Source organism: Chrysochloris asiatica, unplaced genomic scaffold, assembly GCF_000296735.1.
Source record: "Chrysochloris asiatica unplaced genomic scaffold, ChrAsi1.0 scaffold00038, whole genome shotgun sequence".
Lineage (NCBI taxonomy): Eukaryota > Metazoa > Chordata > Mammalia > Afrosoricida > Chrysochloridae > Chrysochloris > Chrysochloris asiatica.
In genome coordinates, this window is record NW_006408556.1 from 3,097,290 (window position 1) to 3,115,310 (window position 18,021).

Genomic DNA, 18,021 nt, shown 5'->3' on the forward strand with positions numbered 1-18,021 from the left:
CTAGATCCAGAGGGTGCGGAGGAAGGTATAACCTCCACTGAGTAGTCTCCAATCTGTCTTGGCAGGGCTGATGAAAGGAGATGGGGATAGGGCTCTTGTGGTACAATAATGAATAACTGCCATCAGGACTAATGGTGAGGACTGGAAATAGAAAGGTAGACAAGAGGGGAGTAGCAAGAGGGGAGTGATTGGCTTTGCAATCCAGGAGTGGAGGTCCCTGGGACCATCAAGGGAGAAGAGCAGAGTGTGGGACCCTACCCAGAGAGACAATGAGGTCAGAGACGAAGGCAGAGATGATGATGTGGAGAGATGGAGAGGCTGGGGACTCTAGACCCAGAGAAGGAGAGGGACTGTGTGCTGACGAAAGAGGGGCAGGCTTGTGGGGTATACCCTTTGGTTGGTTGATGATGCATGGAGGAGACTGTAACCATGGCAATAAAATGATATACAATAGGATGAATGTAAAACTAACGTTCTCCCATGTAAAACTATCACATAATTCACAATAAACCTTTTTTTTTTTTTTTTTTTTTTAAAAGGGAGGATGGTCAAGACTTTGTCGAAGAACATCATACTTGGCAAAGAATCAGTGAAAAAGGAAGAACCTCAATGAAATGAATTGACACCGTAGCTGCAACTATAGTCTCAAATACAGGAATGATTCTGAGGATGATGAAGGACCAGACAGTGTTTTGTTTTGTCGTATATGGGTCACAAAGAATCAAAATGACTTGATGGCACATAACAACAAAAGTAACTAAACAAATAGATTCAGAAAAATAACACAATTCTTGGCATTTGGGGAAAATGTTTTTCTCCTCAATTACTTTTCTGTGATACAACAACAAAGAAAGAAAAGAGATATTACTGTTTGGGCATCGATTTTATTTATATGGACTAAAACCTCTATCACATGCAGCAGTGTTCAACTACATCTAACTTACAAGTAAAATTCATTTCACACATTTTTTAAAAAAAGAGAGAGAGACTATCCATAAGCTTTTTATTTTTTTTCACCAGAAAACCCCGGACATTTTTCTGGCCAAACTTTTAGTGATGGCCAAAGAGAGTAAAGCATGAGGGAGCTTCAAAAAGTCTGTGGAAAAATTCCTTTCAAACCTATTTTCCATTAACTTTTTAAAGTCCCTTCATATATATTTATGCAGAGTAAATCAGAAGCGATACCCAAAACATACATGATGAAAATTAACTACCTCATACCCTACTTAAAAAATTAACTCAAAACAGTTCAATGACATAAATATTAAGAATTAAAATAATAAAACTCTTAGACTACACAGGGATCTCTAGGGTGCAACAACTGGTCTCTTCCTATATGGAGGAAAGAGTGATGAAAACTGAAGACATTTGGAAACAATTAGTCCAATGGACTATTTGGAAGAATGGAAGCAAAAAACACAAGGAGGAAGTGGGGTAAGGATGTTATACTGAGGGAACTGCAATGATTGAAATGTAACGAAGTTTAGGATTTGATGAATGTAAAACGATGATCTCTGTAAACTTTCATTCAATTCACAATAAAATGCTAAAAAAAAGAAACTGTAGGAGTAAATCTTTACAACCTTGGATGTGACAATGAATTCTTGTAACACCAAAAGCATGAGCAATAAAAGAAAACATAAATTGGACTTTATGAAAATCAACCACTTTGGTGTACCAAAGAATAATTACCAATAAAGTGTTAAGAGTCAACTTATGCAATGGGAGAAAATATTTGCAAATCATATATTTAATAAAGGATTATTTAGTACCCAGAATACAGGTATTCCCTGCTCTTTGGCAGTTTACTTTACATCATTTCACGTTTACGAAAGACTTACTTTATTACCTGTTTTCAGTTAGGACTTTGCATTGGTGAAATGCAAAATAAGTGTTTAGTGTTTGTTTTTTCAATGAGCTGTTATAAAGGATGTGTGCATGAGTGGGGCACCAAACTCCTTCTCTGGTGAACATACAGGCTGTATATTCACCTTATCACCAAAAAACCCAAACCATAACCACTGCTACTGAGACAATTCTGATTCACAGAAAACTTGTATAATGTTTCCAAGGCTATAAATATTTTTGGGAGCAGAAACCCACATCTTTCCCCCGTGGAACAGCTGGTGGGTTTGAACCACCAATCTTATGGTTTGCAGTCCAGTACTTATCCTACAGCGCCACCAGGGCGCCTTATACTTTATGTATTACGTACTTTAGATTTTATGTGTTCTTTGATATGATTTGGTAGAGGTTACTATTTGGGTCTGGGAATGTGCAGAAATTTTCCTCATATAATCTAGTGATAATTACTTCTTTCCTTTATGCCAATTCGGCTTACAAAAGGTTTCATAAGAACACTGTTTTCAAACAGCAGGGGAAGTCTATATGTAAAGAAAGCCTCCTGGTGTGGCTCTGTAAAATAAGCACTTGACCACAAGGTCTGTTTGAACAAGGTCACTGGTTCAAACTCACCAGCAGCTCCTCAGAAACCCTATACAGGGTCGCTATGAATCAGAAGTGACTCACTAGCACTTAACAACAATGACAACAGCAAAAAAACACAACCCAATGAAAAAAATAAGAACTTGAATAGGAATTTCTCCAAAGAAAAAAATACAAATACCCTAAAAATTACATGAAAAGATGGGCAACATGATCAATCGTTGTTGTTGTTTGGCGCCAATGAGTCGGTACCAACTCATAACAACCTTATGCACAGTAGAAAAAAACACTGCCTGATCCTAGGCCAACCTCACTACTGTTGCCATGCCTGATTTCATCAATGCTGCCACTTGGCCAATCCATCTCGTTGGGGGTCTTCTCTTTTCTCTGACCCTCTACTTTACCAATCAATCATTAAGGAAATGTAAATCAAAACATAATGATATACCACTTCACATCCATAGTTAATAGCCAGCTACCACTGAGTCAGTCCATGTACACACTGCCCTGTACTGTGGAATCCCCATGATCTGTTGCAGATTACTGTTGTCAAGTGCCGTCAAGTCGGTTCTGACAGACAGCAACCTTGTATAGGGTTTCCAAGAAGCATCTGTTCAGCTTGAACCACCAATGTTGTTGTTAGGTACCATCAAGTAGGTAACGACTCCTAGCAACCTTATGTACAACAGAACGAAACACTGCCCGTTCCTGGACCAACCTCACAATTGGTGCCATGCTTCACCCACTGATGCTGCCATTTTGCCAATCCATCTCACTGGCAATCTTCCACTTTTTCTCTGACTCTCCACCTTACCAAACATGATATCTTTCTCCAGAGGCAGGTCCCTCCTGACAATATGTCTGAAGTATTAGAGACAAAGTTTGGCCATCTTGGCCTCTAAGAAATACCCTGGCTGCATTTCTTCCAAGACAGATCTGTTGGTTCTTTTGGCAGCCCACAGCACTTTCAATATTCTCCTCCAACACCATAACTCAAATGCATCAATTCTTCTACCGTCTTCCTTATTTATTCACTGTCCAGCTTTCACATGCATATGAGGTTATTGAGAATGCCATGGCTTGGGTCAGGCGCAACTTAGTCTTCAAGCTGACATCTTTGCTCTTCAACGCTTTAAAAAGGTCTTGTGCAGCATACTTGCCTAATGCAATACGTCATCTGATTTTTTGACTGCTGCTTCCATGAGTGTTGATAATTGATCCAAGAATGAAGTTCTTGACAACTTCAATCTTTTCTCCATTGATAAGAATGTTTACTGTTCCAGTGGTGAGGATTTTTGTTTTCTTTACATTGAGATAATAATCCATATTCAAGGTTGCGCTCTTTGATCTTCATCAGTAAATATTTTAAGTCCTCTTCATTTTCAGCAAGCAAGGTTGCACCACCTGCATATCGCAGGTTGCTAATGAGTTGTACTTCAATCCTAATGCCACATTTTTTTTCATATAACCCAGCTTCTCGGATTATTTGCTCAGCATACAGGTTGAATAAGTATGGTGAAAGAATACAACCCTGCTGCACACCTTTCTTAATTTTAAACTATTCAGTGTTCCCATATTCTATTCGAACAACTGCCTCTTGGTCCATGTACAGATTCCTCATGAGCACATTTAAGTGTTCCGGAATATTCATACTTCTCAATGTTGTCCATAGCTTGTTATGATCCACACAAATGAAAGCCTTTACGTAGTCAATAAAGCACAAGTAAACATCTTTCTGGTATTCTCTGCTTTCAGCCAAGATCCATCTGACATCAGCAATGATATCCCTCGTTCCACGACCTCTTCTGAATCCAGATTGAACCTCTGGAAGTTCTCTGTCAATGTATGCTTGCAGCCGTTTCTATATTGCCTTTAGTACAACTTTACTCGTATGGGATATCAAAGATATTGTCCAATGATTTCCGCATTCCGTCAGGTCACCTCTCTTTGGAATGGGCACAAATATGGATCTCTTCCAATCAGTCGGCCCGATAGTTGTCTTCCAAATTTCTTGCCACCTCACTTTCTTGATAGATTTCAATTTGTATTCCATCAATTCCTGGTGCCTTGTTCTTTGCCAATTCCTTTAATGCACCTTGGACTTCTTCCTTCATTATCATTGGCTCTTGATCATATGCTATCTCTTGAAATGGTTGAACATCAACCATTTCCTTTTGGTACAGTGACTCAGTATATTCCTTCCATCTTCTTTTGATGCTTTCTACATTGGAGTCCTGGTGTGGCGCTGTGGGTTAATGCAGCAGACTGCAAAGCTGTGGGTTAATGCAGCCGACAGCTCACCAGATGCTCCTCAGAAACACTACACAGGGTCACTATGGGTCAGAACCAACTCAATGGCACTTAACAAAAACAACATTCAATAATTTGCCCAGAGAATCCTTCAATAACGAAAGTTGAGGCTTGAATTTTTCCTTCAGTTCCCCCAGCTTGAGAAATGCTGAGTGTGTTCTTCCTTTTTGGTTTTCTGACTCTAGATCTTTGCACATTTTGTTGTAATATTTGACTTCGTCTTTTCAAGCTGACCTTTGAAATTCTGTGTTCACCTCTTGTACCTCTTCCATTTGCATGTTTAGATTAGGCCACAGTAATTTACATATAGTTTTCTGCAGCTGATTTTCAACAGATTACTAGGCCTTTCTTCCTAGCCCATCTTAATCTAGAAGCTCTGCTGAAATATGTTCAACACTGTAACAACATGCAATCTTCACTGACAGATGAGTGGTAACTGAGTATCGAACCACAAGAAAGGGGAAAAATCTATCATTGAACCACCAACACCCCCCACTTTGATGTTAGTTGCCATTAAATCAATTCTGACTCACAAAGCCAGCTTGTGCAGAGTAGACCTGTGTTCCATATTGTGTTCAAGGTTCTGACCTTTCAGAAGCAGATTGTCAGGACTGTCTTCCGAGGCACCTCTGGGTAAGTTCAAACAGCCCACCTTTCAGCTAGCAGTCTTTAATCATTTGCACCACCCATGGACTCCACACACTCACTACCATGTCTTTAAGAATTTAAGTGCGGGGGGGGGAGTGAGCTGATACAGTCTGATGAACTTGAACTATACCTATGGAGCAGCAACTCAAAAGAGGGAACAAATCCTCACAGCAAGAAACATTCACACACACCCACACACACAGAGTGGACGGAGAAGGGCAGCTTGGACATTGGATACTCAAATGGAGAGGGGAGTACTACAAAGGCAAAAAGTGATTGGCTTACAAGCTTTCAAGAGGGAACCTGGTGCTTGAGCATGGCAGAAGGCAGAATCTCCAGAAGGTACTATTCAATCTGTCTGGGCAGAGCTGATGAAAGGAGATACAGATGGGTAACTCGTGATACTGTAGTGAATGATGCTGATCAGGACGGATTATGAGGGTTGGAAACGCAAAGGTAGAAGTTTTGTAACAAGGAAGGGATTGATTCTCCAGGATAGGAGCGGAGGCCTCTGGGACCATCAACGGAGAAGAGCCGAGAGTGGGACCCTACCCAGAGAAAGAGAGATGCCTGAGATGGAGACAGAGATGATGACGTGGAGTGATGAAGCGACTGGGGACTTTGGACCCAGAGAGGGAAAGGGACTGTGGGCTGAAAACTGGGGGGAAGAGGGGGAAGTGTAGGGAGCAGATTTCTGGGACATACCCTTTGGGTGGTTGATGATGCATGGAGGGGATTGGAACCATGCCAGTGAGATGATATACGATGGAATGAACATAAAACTAAAGTTCTCCCATGTAAACTATCATATAATTCACAATAAAGCATTTAAAAAAAAAAAGAATATAAGTGCCATCAAGTTGGTTCTGACTCATAACAACCTGTGGAGGGTTTCTGAGGCAATAGGGTGAGAACGTGTAGAAATTGGAACTCTTGTATGTTTTTGATACAGTAAAATGACTCAGCCATTATGAAAAACAACTTGGCATCTGGCACTACCTCAAAAAATTAACACAGAATTGTTGTTAAGTGTTGGCAACTCATAATGACCCTGTATAGGGTTTCCAAGAAGCAGCTGGTGGGTATTAACCATTGATCTTGCACTTAGCAATCCAGTGCTTATCCTACAGCACTACACACAGGTATAGAATTACTATATCAAAAAAACAAATCCACTGGTATGGGATCAACTCCAACTCAGTGTGACCTATAGGACAGAGTAGAACTGCCCCATAAGGTTTCCAAGGCTGCTATCTTTACGAAAGCAGAATGACACATCTTTTTTCCCAGGGCTATCTGGTGGGTTCAAACCTCCAACCATTCAGTTAGCAGTCATGTGCTTTAACCACTGCACCACCAGAACTCCTTAGAATTATCATATAACTCAGCAATTCCACTCATAACCATATGTCCAGAAGAACTGCAAATAGATACTCAAATAAATACATGTACTAGTGGGCTTCTTGCATGTATGTATATTCTTGCATGTATGTATATTCATTGTAGCACTATTTACAACAGCCATTAAGGTGGAAACAACCCAAATAAATTATCAAAAGATGAAGGGATAAACAAATACGGTATATACATACAATGGAGGAATACCTGGGTAGTGCAAATGATTAGCACAGCCTAAAGGTTAGGGGTTCAAGTTCATCCAGAAGTGCCTCAGAAGAAAGGCTTGGTGATCAAAATTTTAAAAATCACCCACTGAAAACACCATGGAGGCACAGTTCTACTCCAACATACATAGGGTTGGTTGCCAAGAATCGGAATCGACTCAGCAGAACTTGTGTTTACGTAGTATAGAATATTATTAAGCCATAAAAAAAAGAATAAAGTGCTTGGAAGCTCAGGGCCATAGTCATGAGAGACACCAAAGTCAATGGGAATAACACAGTCCACAAAGAAAATGTTCTACACATCCTACTTTGGTGAGTAGCAACTGGGATCTCAAGATGCTTGTGAGAGGCTATCTGTGGTACAACTAACTACAGGTCTTCTCTCCCCATTCAGAACAAAGAAGAGTAATGAAAATCAAAGATATATGGAAACAGTCCAGTAGACTAACGGACCACGTAAACCTCAGCATACACGACCCTGAGACCAGAAGAACTACAGGGTGCTCAGTTACCATTATATACCGCTCTGAAGAGGATCACATTAGAAGGTCCTGGACAAAGAAGGAGGAAAATGTAAAACGAAACTCAAATCATAAAAAAGACCAGGCTTACTGTTGTTGTTATGTGCCGTGGAGTCGGTTCCGACTCATAGTGACCCTACATAAGGTTTCCGAGGCTGTAAATCTTTATGGGAGCAGAAAGCCTCCTCTTTCTCCCATGGAACATCTGGTAGTTTCGAACCACTGACCGTGAGATTAGCAGCCCGATTCGTAAACACGACCCTACCAAAGCTAGAAACAGGTAAAACCCCTGAGACTATGGTTCTTAGTCATCCTTCAGGTCTGGAACTGAACTCATTCCCATGGCTCAATTTTCAGTCAAACGATAGATTACATCTTTAAGCGGAATAATAACACTAGAGAGGGCAAGCATTCCTTAGGATAATTAACCATTTGAGATTTAAAGGGCAGCACCGCCCAAGGACAAAGTTCAGAAAGCAGGAAGAATAAGGAAAGGAAGAGTGGAAACAGTAAACTCAGAGAGAACAAAATAATTATATGTGATGTTACATTGTGAGAACTGCAATCAATGACATGAAACAAAATGTGTATAAACTGATAACTGATTTGCTCTGTAAATCTTCATCCAATTCACAAAGAGTCAAAAAAAAAAAAAAGAATTACTGTTACATGCTACAACTTGGACAAACCTTAAAAATCACTATACTAAGTGAAAGTAGGTCCACAGGTAACACAAAGAGTTTGTGCTCAACTGCTAGTCTAAAGGCTGATTTGAATCCACCCAATAGTACTGTAAGGAGCCCAAGTGGTATAGTAGCTTACATGTTGGGCTGCTAACCACAAGGTTATCAGTTCGAATTCACCAGCCACTCTATGGGAGAGAAAGAGAAAGCTTCCTGCTTCTTTAAAGATTTACAGCTTCAAACACTGTAAATTGCTACAATTTGAGAGGAACTTGATCTATACTTATGGATGTGGTGGTGGTGGTGGTTATGTGCCGTTGAGTCGGTTCCGACTCATAGCAACCTTGTATAGGGTTTCCAAAGCTGTAAATCTTTACGGGAGCAGAAAGCCTCATCTTTCTACCACGGAGCAGCTGGTAGTTTCGAACTGCTGACCTTGCGGTTTGCAGCCTGATTCATAACCACTACACTACCAGAACTCCTTACTTATGGATGTAAGAGCTCAAAATACCAACTAAGAGGGAAGGAATCTTCACATCAAGGATCAATTCTATCCTGTCTGTATACAGGGTTGATATGGACAGGCAACTTAGACATTGGCTACCTAAAATGGAAGTGGGGAGAGGTGAGGCAATAAAGGCACAAAGTGGCTGCCTTACAAGTTTTCAAGAGGGAGTTTAGTTTCAGAGTGTTTGGGGGAAGGTAAGAGCCCCACTGAATAGTTTTCATCTTACCTAGATGGGTCTGATGAAAGGAGATTGGGATAAGATTCTTACCATTCAATAGTAAGTAACTGTTATGACTAATTGCAATTGTCACAACTGTAAAGGTAGAAATTTTCTAACAAAAAGGGGGGAGTAGTTAATTTTATAGTCCAGGAACAGAAGACCCTAGGACCATCAAGGGAGAATAGCACAAGTGGAACATGGGAACCTATCCAGAGAAGCAGTGACACCAGAGGTGGAGGCAGAGATGAAGACATGGAGAAATAGAGCAGCTGAGGACTTAACTCATGAAAAGAGAAAGGCTGTGTGCTGGCAGCCAGGAGGCAGGCTTGCAGAATGTGCCCTTTGGTTGGTTGTTTAAATGATTCTATATTCTTGAGTGTTTTTGTGTACATTAAAAAAAGAGGGAATAGAAGCAAATACTGTTGAATGATGATGCATGGTGGGGATTGTAATCATTGCAATGAAATGAAATACAATAGGATGAGAGCAAAACCAATGTTCTCCTATGAAAACTATCATTCAATTCACAATAAAAACTTTAAAAACAAAGTGTCACTATACGTCTGAATCAACTCAATGATAATGTAATGGTTAGATTTGGGTTTTAACAGTATTGTGGAAAAAAAACGTCTTCCAATCTGCTTTGGTTAACCCTTTGGAACAATTCTACTCTGTAAAAATTCTACTCTGTAACACATGGAGCCCCATGAGTTGGAAGCAACTTGACAGCATCTAACAAGGGAAAGAAGACAAACACAAAAGAGCACATTCAGTATAACTTCATTTATATGAAATATCCTAGAGGTAAATCCTAAGACAGACCTGAGGGGTCAGGAGGAAGGGAGATAAAGATACTGGTTGTATAATACTGTGTGAGTATGCTAAATGCCACAAAATTATTCACTTTTAAATGGTTATTTTGGAAGTGCAGCCAGAGTGCTCCTTAGAGGCCAAGATGGCCAAACTTCATCTCTCACACTTTGGTCATATTGTCAGGAGAAACCAGTCACTGGAGAAGGATATCATGTTTGGTAAGGTGGAGGGTCAGAGAAAAAGAGGAAGACCCCCAATGAGATGGATTGGCCAACTGGCAGCATCAATGGTCTCAAGCATGGCAACAGTAGTGAGGTTGGCCCAGGATCGGGCAGAGTTTCACTCTGCTGTGCAAGGTCACTATGGGTCGGTACCGACTGATGGCACCTAACAACAACAAATGATTATTTTATATTGTCATTTTTACCGCAGTTTGTTATTGTTTTTACAATTGCCAACATTAACAAAATCCCAATCCCCTGCCCTCAAAAAACATTAAATTCCATGTCATGTCATTCCTGAACCTACTAAACACATCCTAACAGTCTAGTTTTCTAGACAGCCGCTGCACAACATTGTTCCTTCTCAGTTTCACTCAAGTAAATTTCCTCTACCTACAAGCCCATTAATTCCCATCTGAATCCCATCAATTCAAATCCTCCAATCATTTCAAAAATTAACATCTAGGAAAGCAGGTGGCCTATACCAAACCTATACCCTTTGCTACTGAGTCAATTCCAACTCATAGCCACCATATAGGGCAGAGTAGAACCTGCTCCATAGGGTTTTTAAGGCTGTAAATCTTTACAGGAGCAGACAGACTCATTTTTCTTCTTGTGGGTCTGAACCACCAACCTTTTGGTTAGCAACCCAAAGCTTAACTTGTGCACCGCCAGAGAACAAATATTCAAATTGATACACCAGGTATGTATCATACAGACCACTCCTACCCGTTCTGGAGTCTTACTCAGTTAATTCAGTATTAACCTATGAATCGTGTAGTTGTTGTTGAGTGCCATAGAGTCAGTTCCGACCCATAGCGACCCTGTACAGGGTTTCCAAGGCTGTAAATCTTTACGGGAGCAGAAAGCCTCATCTTTCTCCCACAGAGTGGCTGGTAGTTTTGAACTGCTGACCTTGCGGTTCATAGCCCGATTCGTAACCACTACGCTTCTTGCAACTTTTCTGATAGGTTCAGGCATGTGTATTTCCTTATTAGAAAGCAAACTACAAGAGGACTTCAAAAAGTCTGTGAAAAAGTTGAATTAAAAAGAAAACATAAATTTTCCACTAAGTTTTTGAAGCTTCCTCATGTGATATAGGCGACCATCTGCTTTTGTATTTTATTGCCTACTAAGGATCTATCCAAACCACATTTTGTTTAAGTATTTATTGCCTGTTTTTTTTTTGTTGTTAGGCACTATACAAATTTTGTGGGGGGGGGAGTTGAAAAGTAGAGGTGACCTTAAAAACCAAATAAAAACTTAATTCTACCATCCTGGAAGTCTCTGGGTGGCATAAACAGTTAAGCACTTGGATGCTAACCTGAAGGTTCAAATCCATGCAAGAGCACCTTGAAAGAAAGCATTGGCTATCTATACACATTCAGCCATTGAAAACCCTATAGAGCAAAGTTTTACTCTAACACAAATGGGATCATCACCAGTCAGAATAGATTCCACAGCAACTGATTTGGAAACGCAAACCCCTTTAGGCAAGAGCTTTACAGTCTGGGTGTTGAAATATCATAGTATGCCTGCAAAACAAAGTGATTTATTAGTTTTTACTATGTTCCTTTAAAATTAAATGAAGCTAAAATAAATAAAGCTAGTTGTTCTGTTTGTATAAAAAAGCAAACCCATTGCTGTTAAGTCAATTCTTTCTGACTCACAGCAACCCTGTAAGACGGAGTATAACTGCCCCATAGGGTTTCCAAGGCTGCAATCGTTACAAGAGCAAACCAACATTCCTTTATTCTTTAGAGCAGCTAATGGGTTCTCACCAACAATTTAGAGCAGCTAATGGGTTCTCACCAACAACCTTTTGGTTCTCATCCAAGCACTTAACCACTGCATCACCAGGGATCCTCTATTTGTATACTACTTTTATAATCTACCAAGCGTCCCAAATTGTTCGTGCCACTCAAAAAGAAAGAGCAAACAAAAAGTGAAAAAGAAAATTTATTTCAAGAGTATTCATAGCAAGAACTCCAACCTTCCTAGAAAATAGAGTACATGACCCTCCTCTCTTATTGAGTGATGCAACCTTTCCCTCTTTCTGATGCTTAGCGCAAACAGTTTCCAAGGAAACCAGCATTCAAAACAAGTTATTTCTCGACCATTAAGGGACTTTTCCTACATTCAAACATATAATCCAGAAAGTGAATCAAATATATATTTAGAATGGAGGTAAAGGAGATGCAAACTAAGACAAGGCAGAAGAGGCATTTTGAGATCAGATAAGAGGTACAACTTGCACATCTAGATTCTGAATTTACTCCAGAGCTTTGTGGTTAGTACCTTTATTTTATCCAGTAAGAATGCATCTGATGAGTAAAAGGGAAGGAAATAGCCACAACTGTCATTATGTTAGTAAAGGATAATTTATCTACGCTGATACCATGGGAAGAGAATGAGGCTTTCTTCACCCATGGAGATTTAAAGCCTCAGAAACCGACTTGATGGCACATGCATACTGAAGAAAGCTGTCCTGGTGTGAAACTGTAGCATAAGCACTGGACTGTCAACTGCAAAGTCAGCAGTTCAAATCCACCAGCTGCTCCTCGGAAACCCTATATAGGGTTGCTATGAGTCGGAATCGACTCAACAGCACTTAAAAAAAACAGCAGTATAACATATTGAGGAAAAGGAGCCTTGGGGATGCAGTGGTTAAAAGTAGGGCTGCTAACCCAAAATCATCCATTCAAAACCATCAGTTGCTCAGAGGAAAAAAGATGAAGCTGTCTGCGCCCATAAAGATTTATATAGTCTCAGAAACCCTATGGAGTAGTACTACTCTGTTCAATAGGGTCACTATGAGTCGGAATCAACTCAATGGCAGTGGTTTGGTTTTTATACTGAAAAATGAAGCCAATACTAACTCACTTCTAAATTTGAGCCTGCCAGCAGCTCCTAGGGAAAAAGATGAGGTTTTCTGATTCTGCAAAGATTTAAGGTCTTGGAAGTCCTATACAGAGTACTATGAGTTGGAACAGACTCAACAGTACATAACAACAACAAAAAACCTACAAGTGTTACTTGCCTCTTTTCACAAATGTTAAAAAAAAAACTTTATAACGGAAACAAGCAACTAACTTAGAGGGACAAAAATGAGTTTAAATTCTTAGGCAAATTCTCCTCTGAGAAAAATATACCTAAGTTGTTATTGTTGTTGTTACGGGCTGTCAAGTTGGTTTCAACTCATAGCAACCCTGTACAGGACTTCCAAAGAGCAGCTGTTGAGTTTGAACCGCCAACCTGTGGTTCAAACCAACCTTTCGGTCCAGTGCATTGTCCTGCAGCACCACACCAGGACTTCTATAAATCAATTAGGCTACATTAAAGAACCAAAAACCATTAAATGGCCTGTTCTCAAATTTTATACGATTAAAAACTTACTGATTTGAATTAATAGAAGCTTTCTGATACCTTAAGGAAGGTATTTATTTGATATCCTTTATTTCCAAGGAGGACTTAAATGAAAAAGCTGATATTACAGTAAGGAAGATGCGCTTTGACGTAAGAATTAATAACTTGAAAAGTAATTAAACACTATAATAAAACAGCATGCAAATCTATGTCCTTAGGGTCTCAAGAATAGGACAGATAGCTATCTTGGAAAAGTTAGAAGCAATTTTGCAGGAAAAACTGGAATGAGCAAGAGAATCTCTTAAACCAGCTTCCAACTTCAGGATTCCAAGTTCTACATTTACAGCAAATAGAGTCTTTGCAAGATAATGCACCTATAGAAAGCTATACTAATCTTCAAACCATTTCAGCTTAGCTTCAGATACTGGGTTTCCTTTTATTCACTTTCGTACTCACTTGTTGTTGCTGTTGTTAAGGACCGCCGAGTTGGTTCCAACTCATAGTAACCCTGTATAGGGTTTCCAAGGAGCAGAGGGTGGGTCTGAACTGACAACAAAGTGATTCACAGTCCAGTGCTGATCCTATAGCACCACATCAGAAGTCCATGTACTCACTTAGGAACGGAAAATTGACTGCTTCTATTAAGAAGCAGTTCCACCAATCAATCTCCAGCAGCATGACTGACAACTCAAGTATGCTGTTGTTTGTTGTTAGTGCTATGGAGTCAGTTCCAACTCACAGCCGCCAATTTTTGACTCACAGCGATCCTGTATAGGGTTTCCGAGGAGTGGTTGGTGGCTTTGAACTGCCGACCTTGTGGTTTTCAGTTCAGTGCTGATCCTATAGCACTACACCAAGAATCCAAGTGTAAACACTAAAAAAAGGATACAACTATAAACAACCTGGTTCTCAATGAAACAAAGGAAAATTGCTTCTATCTACATAATGGGAGTCCTGGTGTAGCGCTGTAGGATAAGCACTCAACTGTAAGGTCAGTTTGAACCACAAGGTAGGCGGTTCAAACTCACTAGCCAATCCTCAGAAACCTTATACAGAGTCACTATGAGTCGGAACCAACTCAATGGCACTTGACAACAACAATCTACACAATGCACACCAACCTAAAACAATAAAATAAAAACACAACTCAGTTAACATGGAAGAGGACTGAACAGGCCAAAAGATACATCAGCCAGTTTTTTCAATAAAAAGCAAATTCTTACTTTTGAAAATACTCCAACTTGGGTTTCATTTTAGAAGCCTCATTTTAAATAATGACTTTTATTTACCAGATTATTCTTAACAGACATAATGGTGGTTATTTATTACAACTCTAAGCAGTTCCGCGGGAAAAAGATGAGGCAGTCTGCTCCCATAAAGATTTACAGCCTTGGAAACCCTGAGTAGGGTCACTATGAGTCCGAATATACTCCATAGTATTTAACAGCAAAAACAACAAGCAGGTACTTATGAAGTCATAAGAAGGTTAATCATCTCCAATTCAACAGGCTAGCCATGACAATTTACAAGTTATTTGGCCAATCTTTATTAGGACTAAGGAACACTGGTGGCACTGTGGGCTAGGCGATGAGCTGCTTACTGCAAGGTTGGTGGTTCAAACTCATCAGCCATTCTGTGAGAGAAAGGTGAGGCTGTCTGCTGTGGTAATGATTTACTGTCTTGAAATCCTATATAGGGTCATTATGAGTCAGAAGCGACTCATAGTGGCATTGTGTTATTACTGAAGTTAGATATTAAATGACTTAAATGAATTTATACTTTATTATAGATATTTTTACTTCAACAACAGATACAAATCTTTTGACCAAGTATTATGCATACATTTCTTTTAACTAGATTTTGTTAATTATGGTGCATATTTATCTAAAACACACTCTGTCGAGGCAAATTCTGCCAGGGCAACTTAGGAATCAAAATGCAGTAGCTTTCCTAAGAAAGAAAACAACAAATCTTCCTAGTTTTAGTTCAAAAATACTTTTCATCTTATAATGAAACAATACAAAAAACACATGTCTTCTACACCCAAAAGAATAAGGTAAAAAGATTTAAAACTGAATTATCACTTAATTGCTTGTATTCCTAAGAGGCTACTGAATTCCAACTGGTGTGACTTGGTTTAAACCAGAACATATTTTTTAAAGGCTCACTCCTTTTTTCAGAAATGCATCATACCTTATTTTATAGAGCTAATAGGATATCAGTATACATGCTATTCCATGATGACTTTGAGTTTACAAATCTTTATCAAAACTTTTAAGAAAATTTTTATAATTCCACGATTATTTTTTAAGTCATTCTTTTTCACACTCGACTTCAACTATTCCTCACCTTCCACAACACCTAAAACAAACAATCTTTGATGTTAAAGATACACACCTCAAACACATAAAACTCAATACACTATTTCTATAGCTACAGTAATTGTGCTGTACTAATAAAGACTGACTCTAAAGAACTAAAAACGTATTAGGGCAGGGTTTAAATGGTACAACTCACAAGGGGGTGGGGAGAAATAACCCTCCCCCACCATACTGGCAGCAACAATATGCCAAGTTTCCTATGCTTAACTAGTGTAAACAAGGAAGAAAAAGAGCAGGGCGGAAGGGGGGAGGGAAGAGACAGACAGAAGAACAACCCTCAAGATAATAGCTTTACTTCTAAATTTTATCAGAGTAGTAACTCTTTTCAATGTGTTCAATAACAAGTCACTATTTAAACACTACAGGTAGAAGTACTAAGAAAACTATTTAGGCTGCAGTCCCTTACCTGAGATTATTCCCAACATTAAAAAAAGACAAGAGGGGATTCACAAACGCTTCTTTAATTCTAAAGACTATCCCCTGCTTCCAATGTCTCAAAAAGTTTTCTAAACATCTAGAAACTCAATCCCACATCTTTAAAGAGAATAGAACCTGAGTTGATACGGCTCAGGGAAAAAAATCAGCTTTGGTGCAGGCAGTTACAAAGCTCTCATTAGTAAGATGGGCACCCATGATAAGGGCTAGGTGAGGAGTGGGATAAAGATAAGCTAACAGCCTCTTTTCTAGCATTTCCTGAGGCATTCGGTGGACAAGGGATACGGGGGAAGGTTGGGTTGTGCATGTGATGCCAAGAGAAACAAGACTCTACATGTCAGAGAACTAATGCCCAGCACAGAGTGCAAAGGGCATTCACATCATTGTTTTTTGACCCAAGAAAGATTAGTTGCTTCACCTGAGATCCTTTCTAATATTCGCTACTCCATCCCTCACCCTGAGTGAACTCAACAGTCCCTCCTGGGAAAACAAATAAACCAGGGGGGAAGCCTGGCTTATCAAAAATAGCAAGTGCTACTTCCAAAGCTGAGAAACACTCCTTTAAGTGTGATGGTTTTCTACCTCAATTCAGACTTCTACAAGGTGACTCCAATTCAAAAAATACTAAGTTTTCTATATCCCCAAACATCTACCAACCCAACTTTTTTTCAGATAAGCTCCACTCCATTTCCAGCATTCTAGAGACCTTTCCCAAAGTTTCCCAGTTGAACCTTCTCCCTAGGGCTCCATTCCCTTCATAAAGTTTCCTCCCCCAAGATAATCTCCTTTCCCCCACTTTTCCTAAGGTTTCCCCAGGCCCTGCCCCAATTCAAGCACTCTCTAGGCTCTTTTAGTAGATTCACTAGTAGATCTCCTTCGTCCAGGGTGCAGTTCTCTTCGGAAAGCCATCTCTTGCACCATATTCACTTGTCAATTCTCATATTCTCCACTTTTCCTACCTGTCGTCAGATAGGGAACAAACACACTACACATTATCTCTTCCTCCCAGCTTCTAACTCGCAAGTCTTCCCCATGCCCCAGGTCCTTTCAAAGCACCCAATTCTCACCCACATCCCACACCCCGAGTTTCCCTTCATCCCTAGCACCCTCAGCCCCTAACTCCAAACCCCAACCTTTTTCCCCATTCCCCAAATCCAGATTTCCTATGCCTTTCACTCCCAGCCAACACCACAGAGCCGCCTTCCTGTCCTTTTCCCTCTTCCGACGTTCTTCGGTCCCTAGTTCTCCGAATAACCTCAGGACCCCCCTCCTCAATCCCTTCTGTCCTTCTAGTCCCCCCCCCCAACTCCTTTGGTACACCCTCTCTACCCCAATGTGTCCCAATTTTTTTTCCCACACATCCGGACACCCCACACGCCCGTCCCGTCCCGGGAGGGAATGCCCCCTCACTATCCGCCCTGTCCTCGGGCTCGGTGTCCCTTCCCCTCGGGGCCCCGAGGCCGTTGCCAGCGATGGCGCGGCGGGGCCGGCTCACCAGTTGGTCATGTCCAGGAAGAAGGCGCAGCCGGCCGGGTTGAGCTGGAAGCCGAGCAGTCGCTGGAACTCGGAGATAAGCACGTCCTTGTCGGTGGTGCCCAAGCAGCTGAACTTCTGCATCAGCTCGGGGTCCAGGTCCACGTCCATACCCTCCATGGCGGGGGCCAGACACCCACTTCCCCGCCTCCTCACAACCGAGCCGCCGCCGAGCCGCCGGGCCCGGGAACCGGGAGGGGGCCCGCTGCAAGCCGGTGCCGCGACCCCGCTCCTTTGAGGTAGGCCCCGGGCCTCTCACCGTCTCATAGGGGTAAACTCACTCAACCACTCACTCACTCTCACGCTCCCCCCCCC

The 18,021-nt window shown here is 40.8% G+C and overlaps 1 protein-coding gene across 2 annotated transcripts in view; it reads right to left on the bottom strand.

Moving 5' to 3' along the window:
- LOC102814402 (chromosome unknown open reading frame, human C6orf106) overlaps positions 1-17,988 on the bottom strand; it is a 162,816-nt gene extending 144,828 nt beyond the window's left edge. The window contains exon 1 of one of the 2 annotated variants that reach the window (XM_006860383.1): positions 17,669-17,988. In XM_006860383.1, the coding sequence (XP_006860445.1) occupies positions 17,669-17,826 (158 nt within the window). In that variant the 5' untranslated portion in view covers positions 17,827-17,988. The remainder of the gene's footprint in view (positions 1-17,668) is intronic. The other variant, XM_006860382.1, reaches the window with a different exon arrangement.
- Between the last annotated feature and the right edge of the window lie 33 nt (positions 17,989-18,021).